The sequence below is a fragment of the Eleutherodactylus coqui genome, chromosome 5 (genome assembly GCF_035609145.1).
Source record: "Eleutherodactylus coqui strain aEleCoq1 chromosome 5, aEleCoq1.hap1, whole genome shotgun sequence".
Taxonomy (NCBI): domain Eukaryota; kingdom Metazoa; phylum Chordata; class Amphibia; order Anura; family Eleutherodactylidae; genus Eleutherodactylus; species Eleutherodactylus coqui.
The window spans coordinates 155,743,200-155,758,887 of NC_089841.1; the positions used below are offsets into that span (position 1 = coordinate 155,743,200).

Here is a 15,688-nt window from a genome sequence, read left to right on the forward strand (position 1 = left end):
CCTTGTAATGGAGTGAGGAGGCTGGGAGGAAGGAGGAGCAGCAGCCAGAGGATTCAGAGTTGCAGCAGTGGACGGCGCAGAACTCTGGGTGGTCGATAGATTGCTGGATGCACTTTCTGCTGGATGCACTTTCTGCCATCCACGACAGGACCTGCTCACACTGCTCATTTTCTAATAAAGGTCTACCGCGTGGACCCATTAATTGTGAGATGAATGTGGGGACGCCAGAAACGTGCCTCTCTCCTAATCCCGCAGCAGTCGGCTGCGATACACCTGGATCAGGAGCTCGGCCGGTGCCCACACCCTGACTTGGGCCTCCGCGTCCTCGCCCGCGTCCACGTCCTCTAAGCCTACCCCTACCCCTCAGCATGCTGTATTACCAGTAGTGCAGAAACAGAACGCTGTAATTAAATGTACCGCTTATTGGCCTGTGGTTGGAGGCTGACTTCGCTTACGGAACGCACAGCAGAGCCAGGAAAGAATTTTGCGCAAGCCTACTGTAACACTTAGCTGGCTGCGTATGAATTAGGACAACTACCCCCAGCAGAGACGCAGTACAGTCAGGACGGTCACAGGCAGCCCAAATAGATTTTTTTCCCCAAAATTTTTTTGGAAAAGCCCACTGCCTATATAGACTGTATATGTCTTTCACTGTCCCTGCCTCACCACCACTACTGGCCCTGGACTATGTAAAATTACTGCAGACTGTTTCACTCTGGACAGGATGACAGCGGTGATGTAAGAGGCAACGCGGAGCCAGGAAAGAATTTTGCGCAAGCCTGCTGTAACACTTAGCTGGCTGCGTATGAATTAGGAGAACTACCCCCAACAGAGACGCAGTACAGTCAGGACGGTCACAGGCAGCCCAAATAGATTTTTTTCCCCAAATTTTTTGGGAAAAGCCCACTGCCTATATAGACTGTATATGTCTTTCACTGTCCCTGCCTCACCACCACTACTGGCCCTGGACTATGTAAAATTACTGCAGGACGCAATGCTCTGCACGGCCGATATACAAAAAAAAAAAAAGTGCAACACTGCAAAAAGCAGCCTCAACAGTACTGCACATGGTCAGATGTGGCCCTAAGAAGGACTGTTGGGGTTCTTGAAGCCTAAAATCAATCCTAACACTCTCCCTATAGCAGCTCCGGCATTAGCAGCACTTTCCCTGATCTCTGTCAGAATGCATCTGTGGCGAGCCGCGGGAGGGGACGATTTATATACTCGGGTGACACCTGATCTCGCCAGCCACTCACTGCAGGGGGGTGGTATAGGGCTTGAACGTCGCAGGGGGAAGTTGTAATGCCTTCCCTGTCTTTCTATTGGCCAGAAAAGCGCGCTAACGTCTCAGAGATGAAAGTGAAAGTAACTTGAACATCGCGTGGTACTCGCCTCTAGTAACGAGCATCTCGAACACGCTAATACTCGAACAAGTATCAAGCTCGGACGAGTACGTTCGCTCATCTCTACTTGTAGCACAAGCTGATACAAACAGGCACCAGAGTGAACATATATTGATTGTTGGTTAGGCTTAATCATCATGCTCTTCAGATAAAGAAAAAAAATCATGACAGCAGGCATTTAGATTTTTTTTTATGAAGTTGCAAATTCTAAGTAAGAAGAAGCCTAGTAACAACTGTGGAAAAACCCATGGTGGTTATATCATTTCTCTCAAGTGAAGGCAGAACATGCTTGAGGTCAAACTATCCTCTGAGATCAAGCGCTTAATGGATTTGCATGTTTTAACATTTCTGAGGATTTTTCAGGTTGTACGCGTCAAGTTGTTAATGTCACGTTGTACAATGACCAGCTGTCTAGATTCAGATCGTAATTTCTGAAAACTCATTAAGTTCATAAATATGTCAGGCCGTGTTCATGCAGATAATCTTTCTGATAGGCTGTGGTAATCAATTTTTTGAATCCCCTTTAATCATTGTATTATTGACTGCTGCGATACGGAGCGTTCGTTTTTTTATTTTAGTTTTTTTTTTTTTACTGCAGTGTATTCTGCTGGTTTTTATATATAAACTCCCAACTATAAAAATGTTCACTTCTAGAACATTAATATATTTGGTAGTTTTGCATTAATGTTATGTTTAGTTGACTATTGGAGTCACACTTGTGTCTCTGTAGCCAACTTCCCATAGTAAATAATAACAGGGATGACCTTTTGATTACCCTCATTAAATATTTTATTGCTGTCATTGTTTTCAAAGCATTAACCTTGAATATGTCTAATGATGTCACTGTTTACACTTGTGTTGACAGCTGGGTGTGCCACCTTTGTTGGGGCATGTTCACACCACATTCAGGCCTCTGTTCTTGGGTTCTGTCACAAGTTTTCTTCTGGATTGCAAAAACTTACATCCAAACGGAAACTTAGAAGGAACCGTAGGCTTCCATTCTTCACATGGCGACCAGTAAGGTTTCCACGTCAGCAGTGTTTTGTTTGTTTCAGGAATTTGTGCTGGAGAAAATAGCGCATTCGCCTCTGTTGAGTAATGGAAGCCTATGATTCCATTTAGGAATCTATCCGGATGCCATACTTGGGGATGTAGACTGAAACCTGTGGAAGAATCTGAAGACTGAGGTGTGAACCATTGTGTGAACAGACTCTTCAAAGGGTTTTCTAGGCAGCGGTTTTTGCTGACCTAGCCACCTCAGGATTACCCCTGTGCCACATGGCTGTCACTGGTAAGTGCAGGCACCACTCTCAGTGATTTAAATGAGAGCTGCACCTGCAATTACCAGCACCAGCCCATACTCGGGTAAAATGATCTGCTTTTGCTCCATGCTTTGTCTTGTATGGTGCTTTCAGACGCCCAAACAGCTGATTGGTCGAAGTTACGAGCAGAGCAGTGGACAGTCAATCAGCTATTGATGATATACCCAATATCAATTGCCTGGTATGGTGCATACTGATATGTGCCACCAGCAGCCCAGAAGGGTGAGGTGCCTGCCTTGCCTGATATTAGTGTATCTTGATGCCACGAGGAATGCCTTGTGGAATCAAAATTGACAAGGGGTGCAGCCCCCTGATGCTGATTGGCATGGAGGTGTGTTGGCTGCAGGTCCTGCTAGGCCAGTAAAGTAAGGTTGTAGCAGCAATCTAGGGCGGCTTGCAGCACAGTAGTTTTGCGGCCCCCTCGCTGTAGAAGAAAGCCCCTTTCCCTCCGCCGGGCGTGAGCGCGGCCCCCCCGCTCTGTGTAGAAGCGCAGAGCGGGGTGGCCATGAGGGAACGGACAGTGCCATAACGCGGCTTTAGCGCTAAAGCCGTTGGCCGCATGCTGCAGCTGTGTCTCCCCTCCGCCGGCCGTGAACGCGGCACCACGCTCTATGTAGAAGGGCAGAGTGGGGGTGGCCATGAGGGAGCGAACCCTGCCGTAACGCGCCTTTGCTGCTGAAGCCGCATCCCGCAGCTGTGTCTGACATAGCGGTCGGCTGCAGGGAGGACAGAGCAACGCTGTTCCAGGATGGTGGAGACGGCGACAGCAGCACCAGAGCACTGAGCTCGACGTTCCAAGTTCGTTCCCCTCGCACACGGCGTAAGCAGCACTGAGAGCTGGAGGCAGCGGCCGCACCCAGTAGAATTAGGCCTCCCTCACACAGGGCATTTGCAGAAACGTAGCGTTTTTCAACGCTGCGTTACTGCAGATTCCGCCCGGTTTCAGCAGCGCTGGCATACTTTATGCCAGCGTTTTGGCTGCGTTTTCAGCTCGGCTGAAAACGCAGCGAAGAATACTGAAAAGAAAAAAAATAGTAATGCTCACCTAGCCGCTGCAGTCCGGGTCGCAGCCGCTGGTCTCTGCCTCTGATCCGGGCTTCCTCGGCACTCCCAAGTCTATTGCCGGAGGCCAGGTTTGAGAACCCCGCCTCCGGCAATAGAGTGCTGTGATTGGTTGTCGGTGCTTGCTCGATGCCGAATCACAGCCCTTCATTGACTGTCTCAGCCAATCAGAGCTTGCCGGCGCTGATTGGCTGAGACAGTCAATGAAGGGCTGTGATTGGTTATCGGCACGCTCGATGCCCAATCACAGCACTCTATTGCCGGAGGCGGGGTTCTCAAACCTGGCCTACGGCAATAGACTTGTGAATGCAGGGGAAGCCCGGATCAAAGGCAGAGACCAGCGGCCGCGACCCGGACTGCAGCGGCTAGGTGAGTATTAACTTTCTTTTTTTCTCTCTACCTAGCTGGGGCACATTTTCGGGGTAGGGCTTCTAATACAAGCCCTCACCCCGAAAATCGGCCAGCGGTTAACGCTGCCAAAAACGTGGCACCAAGTGTTGCCGCGTTTTCAGCAGTGCTAAAACCGCTGCCCATTCATTTCAATGGGCGACGCAGGGCTGAAAACGCCCCAAAATAGAACTTGCATCGCTGTCAAAGCGCAGCGTTGCAAGGCGCTGTGTTTTCAGCCCTGTGTGAGCAGCCCCATTGAAATGAATAGAAGCCTTGTACAGCGTTTAGCGCTGGGCTGAAAAGGCAGCGCTAAACGCTGTACAAAACACCCTGTGTGAGGAAGGCCTTACGGGGACATCCAGGGACCTTCACTAACAGCGCTGCGGTAGAGCGACATGGCGGGGGGCTATGACACATCTAGGCAGCAGCCCCAGACACCCGAACGAGGAGCACACCTGGGAGGGTGGGGGACAGGCGATGAGCTGCGGTAACAGCGGGGGAGCACACTGGTTAACATAGACGTACGCCTGCTCACTTACTACCTCCTATGCCGCTTCCCACATAAATCCACTTTTGGTTCTTCCAGGACCTTTGTGTCTTCACCCTATCGGGAACTGGGGGTGTGACTGGGGCGTTCCTCCTGTCAAACACCTAGCTTCTGGTGGCATCAAGATACACTTATACCGTCTTGTCCTAGGGGCATGGATTGCTACAGTTGAGTCTGGAAGTTTTTGGACAGTAACACAAGTTTCATTATTTAGGCTTAGGAGGGTATAGACACCCTTAGCATACCGCCACATGGGGCGAAATGTCTACAGAAGAAATTCCATTGCAGATTTTGCCACAAATTTACTGTAGAATCTACATGTCACACATACGAAGTTGACGTGGAATTCACCCCGTTTATTGAGAGGGGTTAATTCAGCAGTAAAAATCCACAGCACGCAATTGACATAGGGTGCATTTACACTGGCGCTTTTTATTCCCATGTGAGTTCTGTGCGTTGTGAGACACACAAAACTTGCATGGAAATAGAACCCATTATTTTCATTGGGTCTATTTACATAAGTGATGTTTTTTTTCTCTCGCAGCGATGCTACGAGAGAAAAACGTTCCAGCATGTTCTATTTTTAGGGCGAGATCAACCATTATTTTCAATGGACTTGCAGAAAATGGCATAGCAGATCATGTGATTTTTTTTATTTTTTTTTTAACATGAAAATTACAGGTTGCATCAATGCGATGGGTTTTTCTTGCAAAGTGTCTCGGAGCAATATCGCGTTCACCGGGGTAAAGGTGTAAATGCACCCATACTGTGGATCTCCCATTCCTATTGCAGGTTAATTCCACGCTGACTGATTCCACAGAATGTGGATGAGATCTGTTAAAATCTCAACCACTTTGCTGCTACTTTATGGCCTCGTTCACAGGGGCTACAAAATCATCACTGTTTTGTAGCCTGAAAGAACCCTTTGGAAACCACAGCCTTCACATACATGCGTTTTGTAGCCCGTGTGAACAAGGCCTCATGCTGCATGTCTTCCACATGTAGGTCCTTTGCAGCGTTTACCCGTTATAGAAATACCCTTAGGGCAGAGAGTCCCTAATCTTTTGTACCATGTCATCCACATCCACCCTTGAGGGATAGTCAGGAGTCAGATTAAATTCCCAAATGAAAGAGGGGCATTTTAAATGTGCAGATACAAGAAATCATGAATTCACAAACACTTGCTGCTCAGAATTTGTCACTAGTGTTATGCAATTCAGTATGTCCAATGGTTCGGACATGTCTAAGACCGGTTTCACACAAGTGTATTACGTGTGAGTGTCCTGGCCTGACCACTGCTGTTCTAACTCTGAGCATCAGGTCAGAATAGCTGTCAGGCGGGACAGCTGTCTGTATGATGGATGCACCTGTAACACGCTGATATGAAACAGACCTGATGTACAATAAATTGCCAGTGCATATGAGACCTCCACAGGCCACCGGTTACGGACCACTGCCTTAGGGTGTCCATACACGTTCTAGTATTCAGCAAACCATCCAGCAATGCTGCGCAGTCTTCTACCAGGTACCATACGTCAGTTTGCAGACTCTTATATTAGTATCTTCTTAAAAATCCAATTAGTTTCAAAAAGGCATTTCATTTGCCGATTAATGAAGCTTATTAAAAAATCTTAAGTAAAACAGGAGTTCAGAAGCCTGTGTTCTTGTAATGAAATTACCTGATGGATGTGTCAGAAGGGATGCCTGGTGTTACTTTATAATAAGAGCTAGTCACTCTGGAGAATCGCTGCCAGCTCATTCTGTGACAGCATTGTACATTTTCCTCTCAGCTTAATTGCTTCTCATTATTTTTCTTCAAAGTTCTGGACACTGTAAAATAATCTGCGGATATTTATAGGCATCTGCCTTTGTCTGTCGGTATCAAGAAATTCAGATCTGTGTTCCAGCGATGCATATAGAGTCTCCAAATAGTGCGGTCCGTGTCCCAAGACTTCTAGCTCTCCCCATACCTGCACTGAACAGGACTTCTTTGTCTTGTTAACGGCTGAGATTTTGTTTTCAGAGATGGACTCCCTTTTACTAGATTAGCTGTAGACTTCAACATAAATGACATTTCAAAACACAATTGGATGAATTTCCCAGGGGTGGATCGTGAATGACATGACCTGGCTGCTGCCATGCTGCTTTCTCTGCTCTCTTGTAATTAGTGCCAGTGCAGTTTTGTGCGGACGCCGTGAGTTGTTTGAGACGGTCCGGGCGCTGTGACTGCCGCCTTGCAAAGATCTAGTGATTTTAAATGTGGATGTTCAGTTGCAAGTGCCTAATAACTAGTCTGTGCAAAAGCCGTTTATCGCGATGTGTGGGCAGGAATGCAGGACTCTGAGGGTTTCCCTAGGAGTCCTCAAGGCATATAAACAAGTCTGTGCATAAAAATACCATATCGGAATACCATTGAAAACTGCTGCCCTCCGATAGGGAAGGATAGGAAACCTGACAGAGCCACTTCAAGCACAAGTGTCAAATCACTGTAGTATTGGTGGCCATACACATTTGACATCTGCTGAACTGTCGTTTTCAGCAGGACAAGCCACTCATCTAATGTGTATGGGAGTGTTCTGGCCCTCACCCGATGGCAGATATTGGGGAAACATTGTACACGCTTATTGGATTTGTTCTCAGAGGACATAAGCTGCCACCACAGGTTGTCTGGCGGCAGCTTCTCCCTACTGAAGAACACATGCCCCCTTGTCAAACTGATTGTGGGTGGTGGGGAGTTGGACGAAATAGCTTTAGAGAAACAAGCTCATTCAGCTGACTGTTATCTAGGCTGCTGTACAAGTGCAGTTTTTAATCAGGTTTTTTAAAATGACGTTTTTGAAGGCAAAACCAGGACTGGATTGAAAAAAATAGTAATTGTATTTGTTTATACTTTCTTTTTATTATTCACACCTGGTTTTTGGCTTCAAACGCTGCATCAAAAAACTTGAGCAAAGTTTGCACTTGTACTGGCACCCCTAGGCCGTATTTTACACGGCCGAAAGCGACTTGCGCGAGATACAACTCTCATTGCACAGCACAAGGACACCCCGTCTGTGTACTGTGCAATATTCTCATGTGAGACGAAAATAGGACGTGCTGTGATTTTTCAAAATCCGTATCAAAAATTGCGCGGGTACATGAACCCATTGAAATGGTTTCTAGTGTCAGATACTGATACTAGACATTAATACATGCATCAGAGCAGATAATGGCGCCAATATGTTATTTCATGAAACATTTTATCTTCTTACCACTTGTTACTTTTTTTAGTTATAGACGATGCTTTTCTGAATATGATACAAATTTACCAGCAAATATTGTAGCTCATATAGCACTATATAGTATTAATAAAAACAATGGGGATTTTCTGCCAGCCTCCCAAGTGAGTGGTTGTCACAAGCAGAGATGGCTGAGCAATGTTATCTAAGTGATACATGTTCTTAAGGGTTGGTTGCGATATTTCACTGAGACACACTGGATATATTGTCTGTAGACTCTGAGGGAAAATCTTTGTCTTCATGATTCTATTATATGGTTTTGGATGTGGAACAAGTGGCTATTGTTAAACAACTTGTAATAACTTTGATGTAAAAAAAAAAAGGGTAAATGGTCCAGTTTTATATAAGAACCATAAAAGGATTGTGTTGGCAGCTTTTGAAGCTTCAGAAGAGCAGTATGCTAGAGAATGCAATCTGCCAGGCCCTGGCATTGTTACCTCGTTTATTTCCTTTACTCACCGATCTTCTTTTCTTACCTTTGCAGAAAGACCTGGCCTTGAAACCACCTGAACGAAAAGAGAAATTGGAAGGACATCCGGCTAAGAAATCCAGAGAGTCAGGGAAATACATTTGTGCAGAGCCGAGTGAGAATGGACACAACCATGATGCGGGTAGCTCGGAGAGGGAGATGGAGAGAGGAAAGGAGCGTGACAAGAAGAAATTCCCCCTGAAGACATTCAATCAGGTACGGCTGTAAACTCACACGTGGTTTGGGAGTGACATGATTATTTTTATACTGCTCAAAAATTTGGCCGAAGTATTTTTTCCACTACAATTTGCGTCAGTATCATTTTTTCTTGAACGTTTTAATAGTTTGTCTGCATTGTTCCAGGTTTTCTTCTGAATGAGGCTGTGTGCGCCCAGCATGTGAGCCTTCTGTGGAGGTATATACTCCCAGCAGGTAGCTCTGATGTATGCCCTTGTGTAGGCCTACAGTCATATAACTTTCTTTTGCTGTAGATCTCTAGATAAAGTGCAGTTTTGTGTGATTTCCTAGACAGTTGAAAATAAGGTATGTAAACGCATACCGGACCAATGTAGGCTAAAAGGGGAAACCTGTTCTCCAACATGTGATTGGAGATAGATAAATAGATAGATTATGAATATATATAATATGAATATGCCTCCAATCACATGTTGGAGAACAGGTGTGTGTGTGTGTGTGTGTGTGTGTGTGTGTGTGTGTGTGTGTGTGTCGTAGGATAGACATTTCTCTGGACTATGCTGGACGATATACACTCATTGTAAAAAAAAAAATAAAAAAAATCCCCCCCTCCCCCCAGAAGGTGTTGTCAGAATCGAATAAAACTTAGATTTATAATGTTGACATAAGTGATTACAATATCAGAGCAACAGAATAATTTATTAAAGCCTGCTTTGCCCAATTCCTCCCATTCTGTATGTGCTTTTTTCATTTTTCTTTTTTTTTTCTTGCCCAGATGTAGGACTTTGCATTTCTCCTTGTTAAATACCATTCTGTTAGTCGTCACCCATTGCAAGTTTTTCTAGATCTTTTTAAATACTCTCTCTTCCCTAGTGTTAGCTATCCCTCCTAGCTTTGTGTCATCATCAAATTTGATCAGTTTCCCATCAATTCCCTCCTCCAGATCATTTATAAAAATGTTGAACAGCACTGGCATAGGACAGAGCCTTGTGGTGCTCCACTTGGTACATTCTTCCACTTGGATGTACAGCCATTTATGACCACTCTTTGAGTACGATCACCCAGCCATTTGTGAATCCACCTAACAGTTGCCTTGTCAATCCCATATTTGGTCATTTTTTTCAATAAGTATAGTATAGATACTTTGTCAAATGACTTTACTAAAGTCAAGATATACTATATCCACCACATTTCCCTGATCAACCCAGTCAGTAATTCTGTCAGAGAAGGAAATTAGATTTGTCTGGCATGACTTGTTTGTTACAAACCCATGCCGGCTCTGGTTAATTTTTCCATTTTTATCTAAGTACGTGCATACATACCGTATTTTTCGCTTTATAAGACGCACCTGATGATAAGACGCACCTAGGTTTTAGAGGAAAGTAGGAAAAAATATTTTGAACTAAAAAGTGGGCTTAAATATTTAATAAAATAACAGAATAATATGTAAACATGAACAGCAGTCATTCAACAGCCGCATTAAGAACTATTATTACTGTAATTAACAGATGAGCAGAGTTTTATTTTAGAACAATACACCTCTAGTCATCAGGAAACCCCAAAAACTCCTCACTGCTGTCCGAACTTCTCAAGCTCAGTGACTCACTATCACTGGTGTCAGCATCTTCATAAAGGATTCCATCCTCAGAACCGTCCAAGGCATTACTGATGCCACATTTTTTGAAGGATCCTACAACAATTTCCTCCTTCACAGCCAGCCACGATGTTTTCACCCACTCACAAACCTGAGTGATAGTGGGCCTTTTCATGCGTCCGGTGGGTGTCAGGTCATGATTCCCAGCAGCCATCCACTTGTTCCACTCCTCTCGCATGAACACTTTAAATGGCTTGTTAATAGAAACATCCAGAGGCTGCAACTGGCTGGTAAGGCCCCCAGGAATTACAGCTAGATGGGTCTTTGCTTCTTTAAATATTTTTTTTGTGTTTTCACTGATATGTGCCCTAAACTGGTCAAGTACTAGCAGGGCAGGTTTCTTCAGAAGCCCTCCAGGGCGTCTGGACCACACTTTTTCGATCCATATTTTCATTCCACCTTCATCCATCCTTTCTCATCAACATGGGCAATAACTCCTCGTGGGATTTCCTCTTTTGGCATGCTTTTTCTGTTGAAGATTAGCATTGGTGGAAATTGGGTGCAATCTGCACAGCAGGACAACACAACCGTGTAATGCGTTTTCTCATGACCTGAGGTTTTCACAGTTATGGATTTTGCACCTTTCAAATCAACAGTCCTGTTTGATGGAACATCAAAAGTTAAAGGGACTTCATCCATATTCCCAATCTGGCCTATTTCAAAGCCATTTTTCTTTCTTGCATCAATTACAAATTTATGAAAAGACACAATCTTGGCTTCATATTCTTTAGGCATTTTTTGCCAAATCCTAGTTTTGGTGCGCATAGCAAGGCCACATCTCCTCATGAACCTGTAGCACCACGATGCGGATCCAGTGAAGTCCTCAATGCCTTTCTCTGCAGCAAGACGCTTGGCTTCAAAGATGATCATTTTTGTAGAGACTGAAAATCCGTTGTTCCTGTGACGTATTATCCACTCTTTCATTTCCATGTCTAGCTGTGGCCATTTTGCAGTACGCCCACAAAAAGTGTGCTTACGTTTATTTGCTTTTTGCAGCTCCTCCTCCTGTTTCCTCCATTCACGTATCATTTTTTCTGTTTGAGGCGGCCCAAAATGTCTCTCAGCTGCTCTGTTCCCATGTTCTTTGGCGTATTTCACTACCTCCAGTTTAAAAGGGATTTTATATGCTAGTCGTTTCTGCTTTGACATCTTTCTAAAATTGGATGGATGCAGCAGGAGACTAAGGTAGCTTTGTCATGCAATAATGAAAGAACTGTAAGCACTTCCTCATAGGAGGAAGGGGTCAAGCTGGTTGGTGGAGGAAGGGGAGCAACAGTTGTTCCCGCCGGCGCTCACCACCAATCAGCGGGCGGCAGTGCAAAGGAGAGAGAACTGATTCTTTGGCCGAATGTTCGCATGATTGCGCGTTAAACTCGCGATCGCGCGAACAAGCGGCACATTCGCTCTATAAGATGCACTGACTTTTCTCCCCCACTTTGGGGGGAAGAAAAGTGCGTCTTATAAAGCGAAAAATACGGTACTGTTTAATAATTTGCTCAAAAATCTTTCCTGGTATAGAAGACAGGCTCACAGGCCTGTAGTTATGTTGATCCACCTTCTTCACTTTTTTGAAGAAGGGGAGAACATTTTCTCTCTTCCAATCTTCTGGGACTTCTCCTGTTCTCCAGGAATTTTCAGAGATTATGGTGAGTGGTTCAACAATTACCTCCACTGTTTCCTTTAGTATCCTAGGATGTAATTCATCTGGACCTTGAGACATGAATTCATTGAAGTTAGCTAAGTGTTCCCTCACCATCTCTCTGCTTACAGGTAGCCTGCCTTCTTTTATTCCCCCAATAGCACAGGGTAGATAAGTTGATGCTCAATCTACTTTCTGAGAGAAAACAGATACAAAATAGGAATTTAAATGTTCGACCTTCTCAACATCATTCTTAACCAATTCACCATTTTCCTCTTTTAAGCATCCAATAGCATCTTTGACTTTTCTTTTGCTTTTGACATACCCCCCAAATCCTTTTTTATTGCTTTTGGCCTCTGTTGCAAGCTTCAATTCATTATCAGCTTTAGCTTTTCTGACACTCGTCCCACAGTTTCTGCAGATCGCATTATATTCTTCTTTAGATATTCCCCCCATCTTGTGATAAACATGTTTCTCTTCATTTTTAACATGTGTGCAAGTTCTGTGTTAATCCATCCTGGTCTCTTTAAATACTTCCCATTCTTCCTTCTTTAAGAGATTGCAAATGATTGTGCTTTGAGAATCTAATTTCGCAATATTTCCCAACCTACTTGGACATTTCTGTCCTTTAGGCTGCCTGACCACGGACGTTGCAAAATCCTGCGCCGGAGAGCCACCGCCCGTGAGCAGGAGCCAGCAGATGGATCTTTGTGGTGAGCCAGATGGGCTCACCGCGGAAAATTGCGGCGATTCGCAGCATGCTGCGAACTGCCGTCCGCGAGTGGAGATTCGCTATGATTCTCCACTTGTACGCAGTGAGAATTCACCCGTGGACAGGACTCTTAAGAACATCCAGCCATTGGATTCTTTCTACCCTTTTTCTGAGTTCATTAAAATCTGCCTTTTTGAAATCCAGCCTTGAGGTCTGAAGTTTCTTAGGTCTTCCTCCTCTTTTTATCCAAAATTGAAGGATAGCATGATCACTGCCTCCTAAGGTCCCAGCCACCCTTACTTCCTCAACCATTTCCTCCCTGTTGGTAAGAAGTAGCTCCAAGATACCAGATCCCCTTGTTTTTTCTTCTATTTTTTGGAAAATAAAGTTGTCAGCAAGAGCGGATAAAAATTTGTTGGATCCATTACTTTTACCTGAGAGAGATTCCCAACAAATGTCTGGATAGTTAAAATCTCCCATTATCACTATGTCATGCTTTTTTGAGAGCTTGGCCAGCTGATGTAGAAAGAGTTCATCAATATCTTCTGCTTGTCCAGGTGGCCTATAGCAAATGCCTACAATAGTGTCCTTTCTGTTAGTCTCTCCTTGTATTCTTACCCAAATAGTTTCAGTAGTATTGTATCTTGTCCCCACGCTGCTAGAACCTTTTGAGGACCTTGCTGCACACAGCCAATCAGCAATGTGTGGGCGTGCACTGGGCGCATACAGGCCATCACTAGCTCTCCACCCATTCTGCTGGTGGTCACAAGACACAAGAATACTAACCGTTTCTACAGAACTACCAAGCTCTGAAGCTTGAATCTCTGTGGAGATGAATGATTTCCTAACATACAACACAATACCTGCTCTCCTTTTTTTTTAGGTCTGTTTCTTATAAATAAGTTGTATCCTTCAAGCCTTGTGTTCCAATCATTTGCATCATTCCACCAAGTTTCCGTGATGCCTATGACCTCTTATTTCTCTTCCTGTGTTTAGGAGCTCCAATTCTCCTTGTTTGTTTCCCATGCTCTGTGAATTTTTGTAGAAACCTTTTAGTTTGTGATCGGTGTCTCTTGCTCCTCTACTTTCCCTCTGAATTTTTTTGTCTTTGTTCTTTCTTTCCACTTCTAATAGCAAAATTCTCAACTGTATTAATTAGCTGTATATTTTTACCTGGCCTTTCACTTCCCTTCCCATATTGTTCTAGTTTAAAGCTCTCCTAATGAGTGAAGCAAGGCGCCCACCAAATATATGCTTACCTGTTTTTGTAAGGTTCAACCCATTTCTAGCAAGCAGTCCATGATACAGGTAATTCACTCTATGGAGGCTCTAGTACCTCTAGCTTGGATGCAAGATGTGATACGGGCAGGCATGGAAGCATACAGGTTCTGTATGGTATCCTGCGGCATATCAGTCCACATTTGCTGTAACTGAGCCTCTAGATTGTGAAAATTCCTAGATTGACGAAGTTGGCGTCCTAGCCGGTCCTATATATGTTCTATTGGCGATAAGTCTGGTGACCAGGCAACCACAAAAGTGTGACAATGTTGTGGAGGTATTCCTGTGACATCCTTGCTGTGTGTGGCTGAGCATTAGCCTGCTGGAAAATGTCTCTCATGGCGGCTTCTAAGAGTCAACACATGTGGCTGCAGGATGTCCTGAACATATCGCTGAGCTGTCATTGTCCCTCATACCACTACTAGGGGTGACCAACTGTTGTATGCGATGCTCCCAGACCAACACACCAGCAGTGGAGGCAGTGTGCCGCTCCACAGCAAAGGCAGGATTGAGGTGCTCAACCTTAGGACACGAACACGTCTGTCAGTGCCCAAACTACACCTGGATTCATTATTGAAAACGCTCTGTGGCAGTCCGGTTTCGTCACTAACCACACCACTACAAACTGAGGCGACTGTGGGTGTGTGTCAGAGGCAGTACATGTACTGATGGTGCCACCTGTCTATGGTTGGCGGACAACAAAACAGTTGAAGTTGCTCATGCTTGTTGGTGATCAGACGATCTTCTTTACTGATGGTCTATCAAGGACATCCTGAGCCCGGTCACCTTGTGTTCATGCCGTCAAGCATCCACTGGTCCCAACACCTAACAGTCTGGTCAGAACAGCCCAGGTGGCGGCAATTCATCAGTATGAGCCTCCAGCTTCTTGCACTCCAATAATGCGCCCCTCTCAGACTCTGGTAACGGGGCGAAATCTCTTCTCTGCGTTACACAGACATGTCTAGGGGTCAACAAGCTCTACACAAGTGGGAAAAGAGGTCACTACACACAAGTAGCCTCTGAGAGCCTTTTATAGGCCATGGGTGGAACCACCGTTAGTGCCTCAGGTGGTAAGACCTTCATCTAATCACCCCACAACTGTAATCATTTGCATATCTGCCTGAGATGTAACTGCATGCCGAGTTTTGTAGCAAAAAACGGCAACTCCTTCTAGGGGCTGGATTCTGTTGTCATACATTTCATGAACTTCAAGTAATACCAAAGAGCGTGCAAATCTATATCTAAGAATTTTATATTAATTATGTTTAGCACTGGCACTATTGGTATTAATGAGATATTTTTTAAACACTGCAACTAAAAAATTCTCCATACAATATCAATTGTAAGTGCATGTAAACTTAGAAGAAGCAATTAGGGAAGCATCTGTATTGTGGAGTGTTGCTCATCTTGGCGGTGCGTCACTGTGGATTTGAAGGTTAAAATCAATTAGGGATGTGGGGTTGTGGATTTTTTCTCCCGCGGATGATCCGTTGTGCATCTGCGTGGGACAAAAAAACCTCAATCTGTGATCTCCCGCAAGCAATAAAAAATCAATTTACTGATGACTCGCAGTGCATCCGCTGCGGAAATCCGCATGAATAATCTGTGCGTCCCGTGGAAGGAGGCCTTTGTGGATAGGTCTGTCATAGTGACAGGTTCGCTATAGTTCCGCATTGAACGCTGAAGCCTTTGCTGTATTTATGAGTGATTCCAGCAGCTCATTTACATGATGCAAAATC

The 15,688-nt window shown here is 44.7% G+C and overlaps 1 protein-coding gene across 7 annotated transcripts in view; it reads left to right on the forward strand.

The window, feature by feature from the left end:
• FBRSL1 (fibrosin like 1) overlaps positions 1 to 15,688 on the forward strand; it is a 528,725-nt gene that overhangs the window by 189,730 nt on the left and 323,307 nt on the right. For all 7 annotated transcript variants that reach the window (XM_066603438.1, XM_066603435.1, XM_066603441.1 and 4 more), the window contains exon 3: positions 8,487 to 8,687. In XM_066603438.1, coding sequence (XP_066459535.1) covers positions 8,487 to 8,687 — 201 coding nt within the window. The remainder of the gene's footprint in view (positions 1 to 8,486; positions 8,688 to 15,688) is intronic.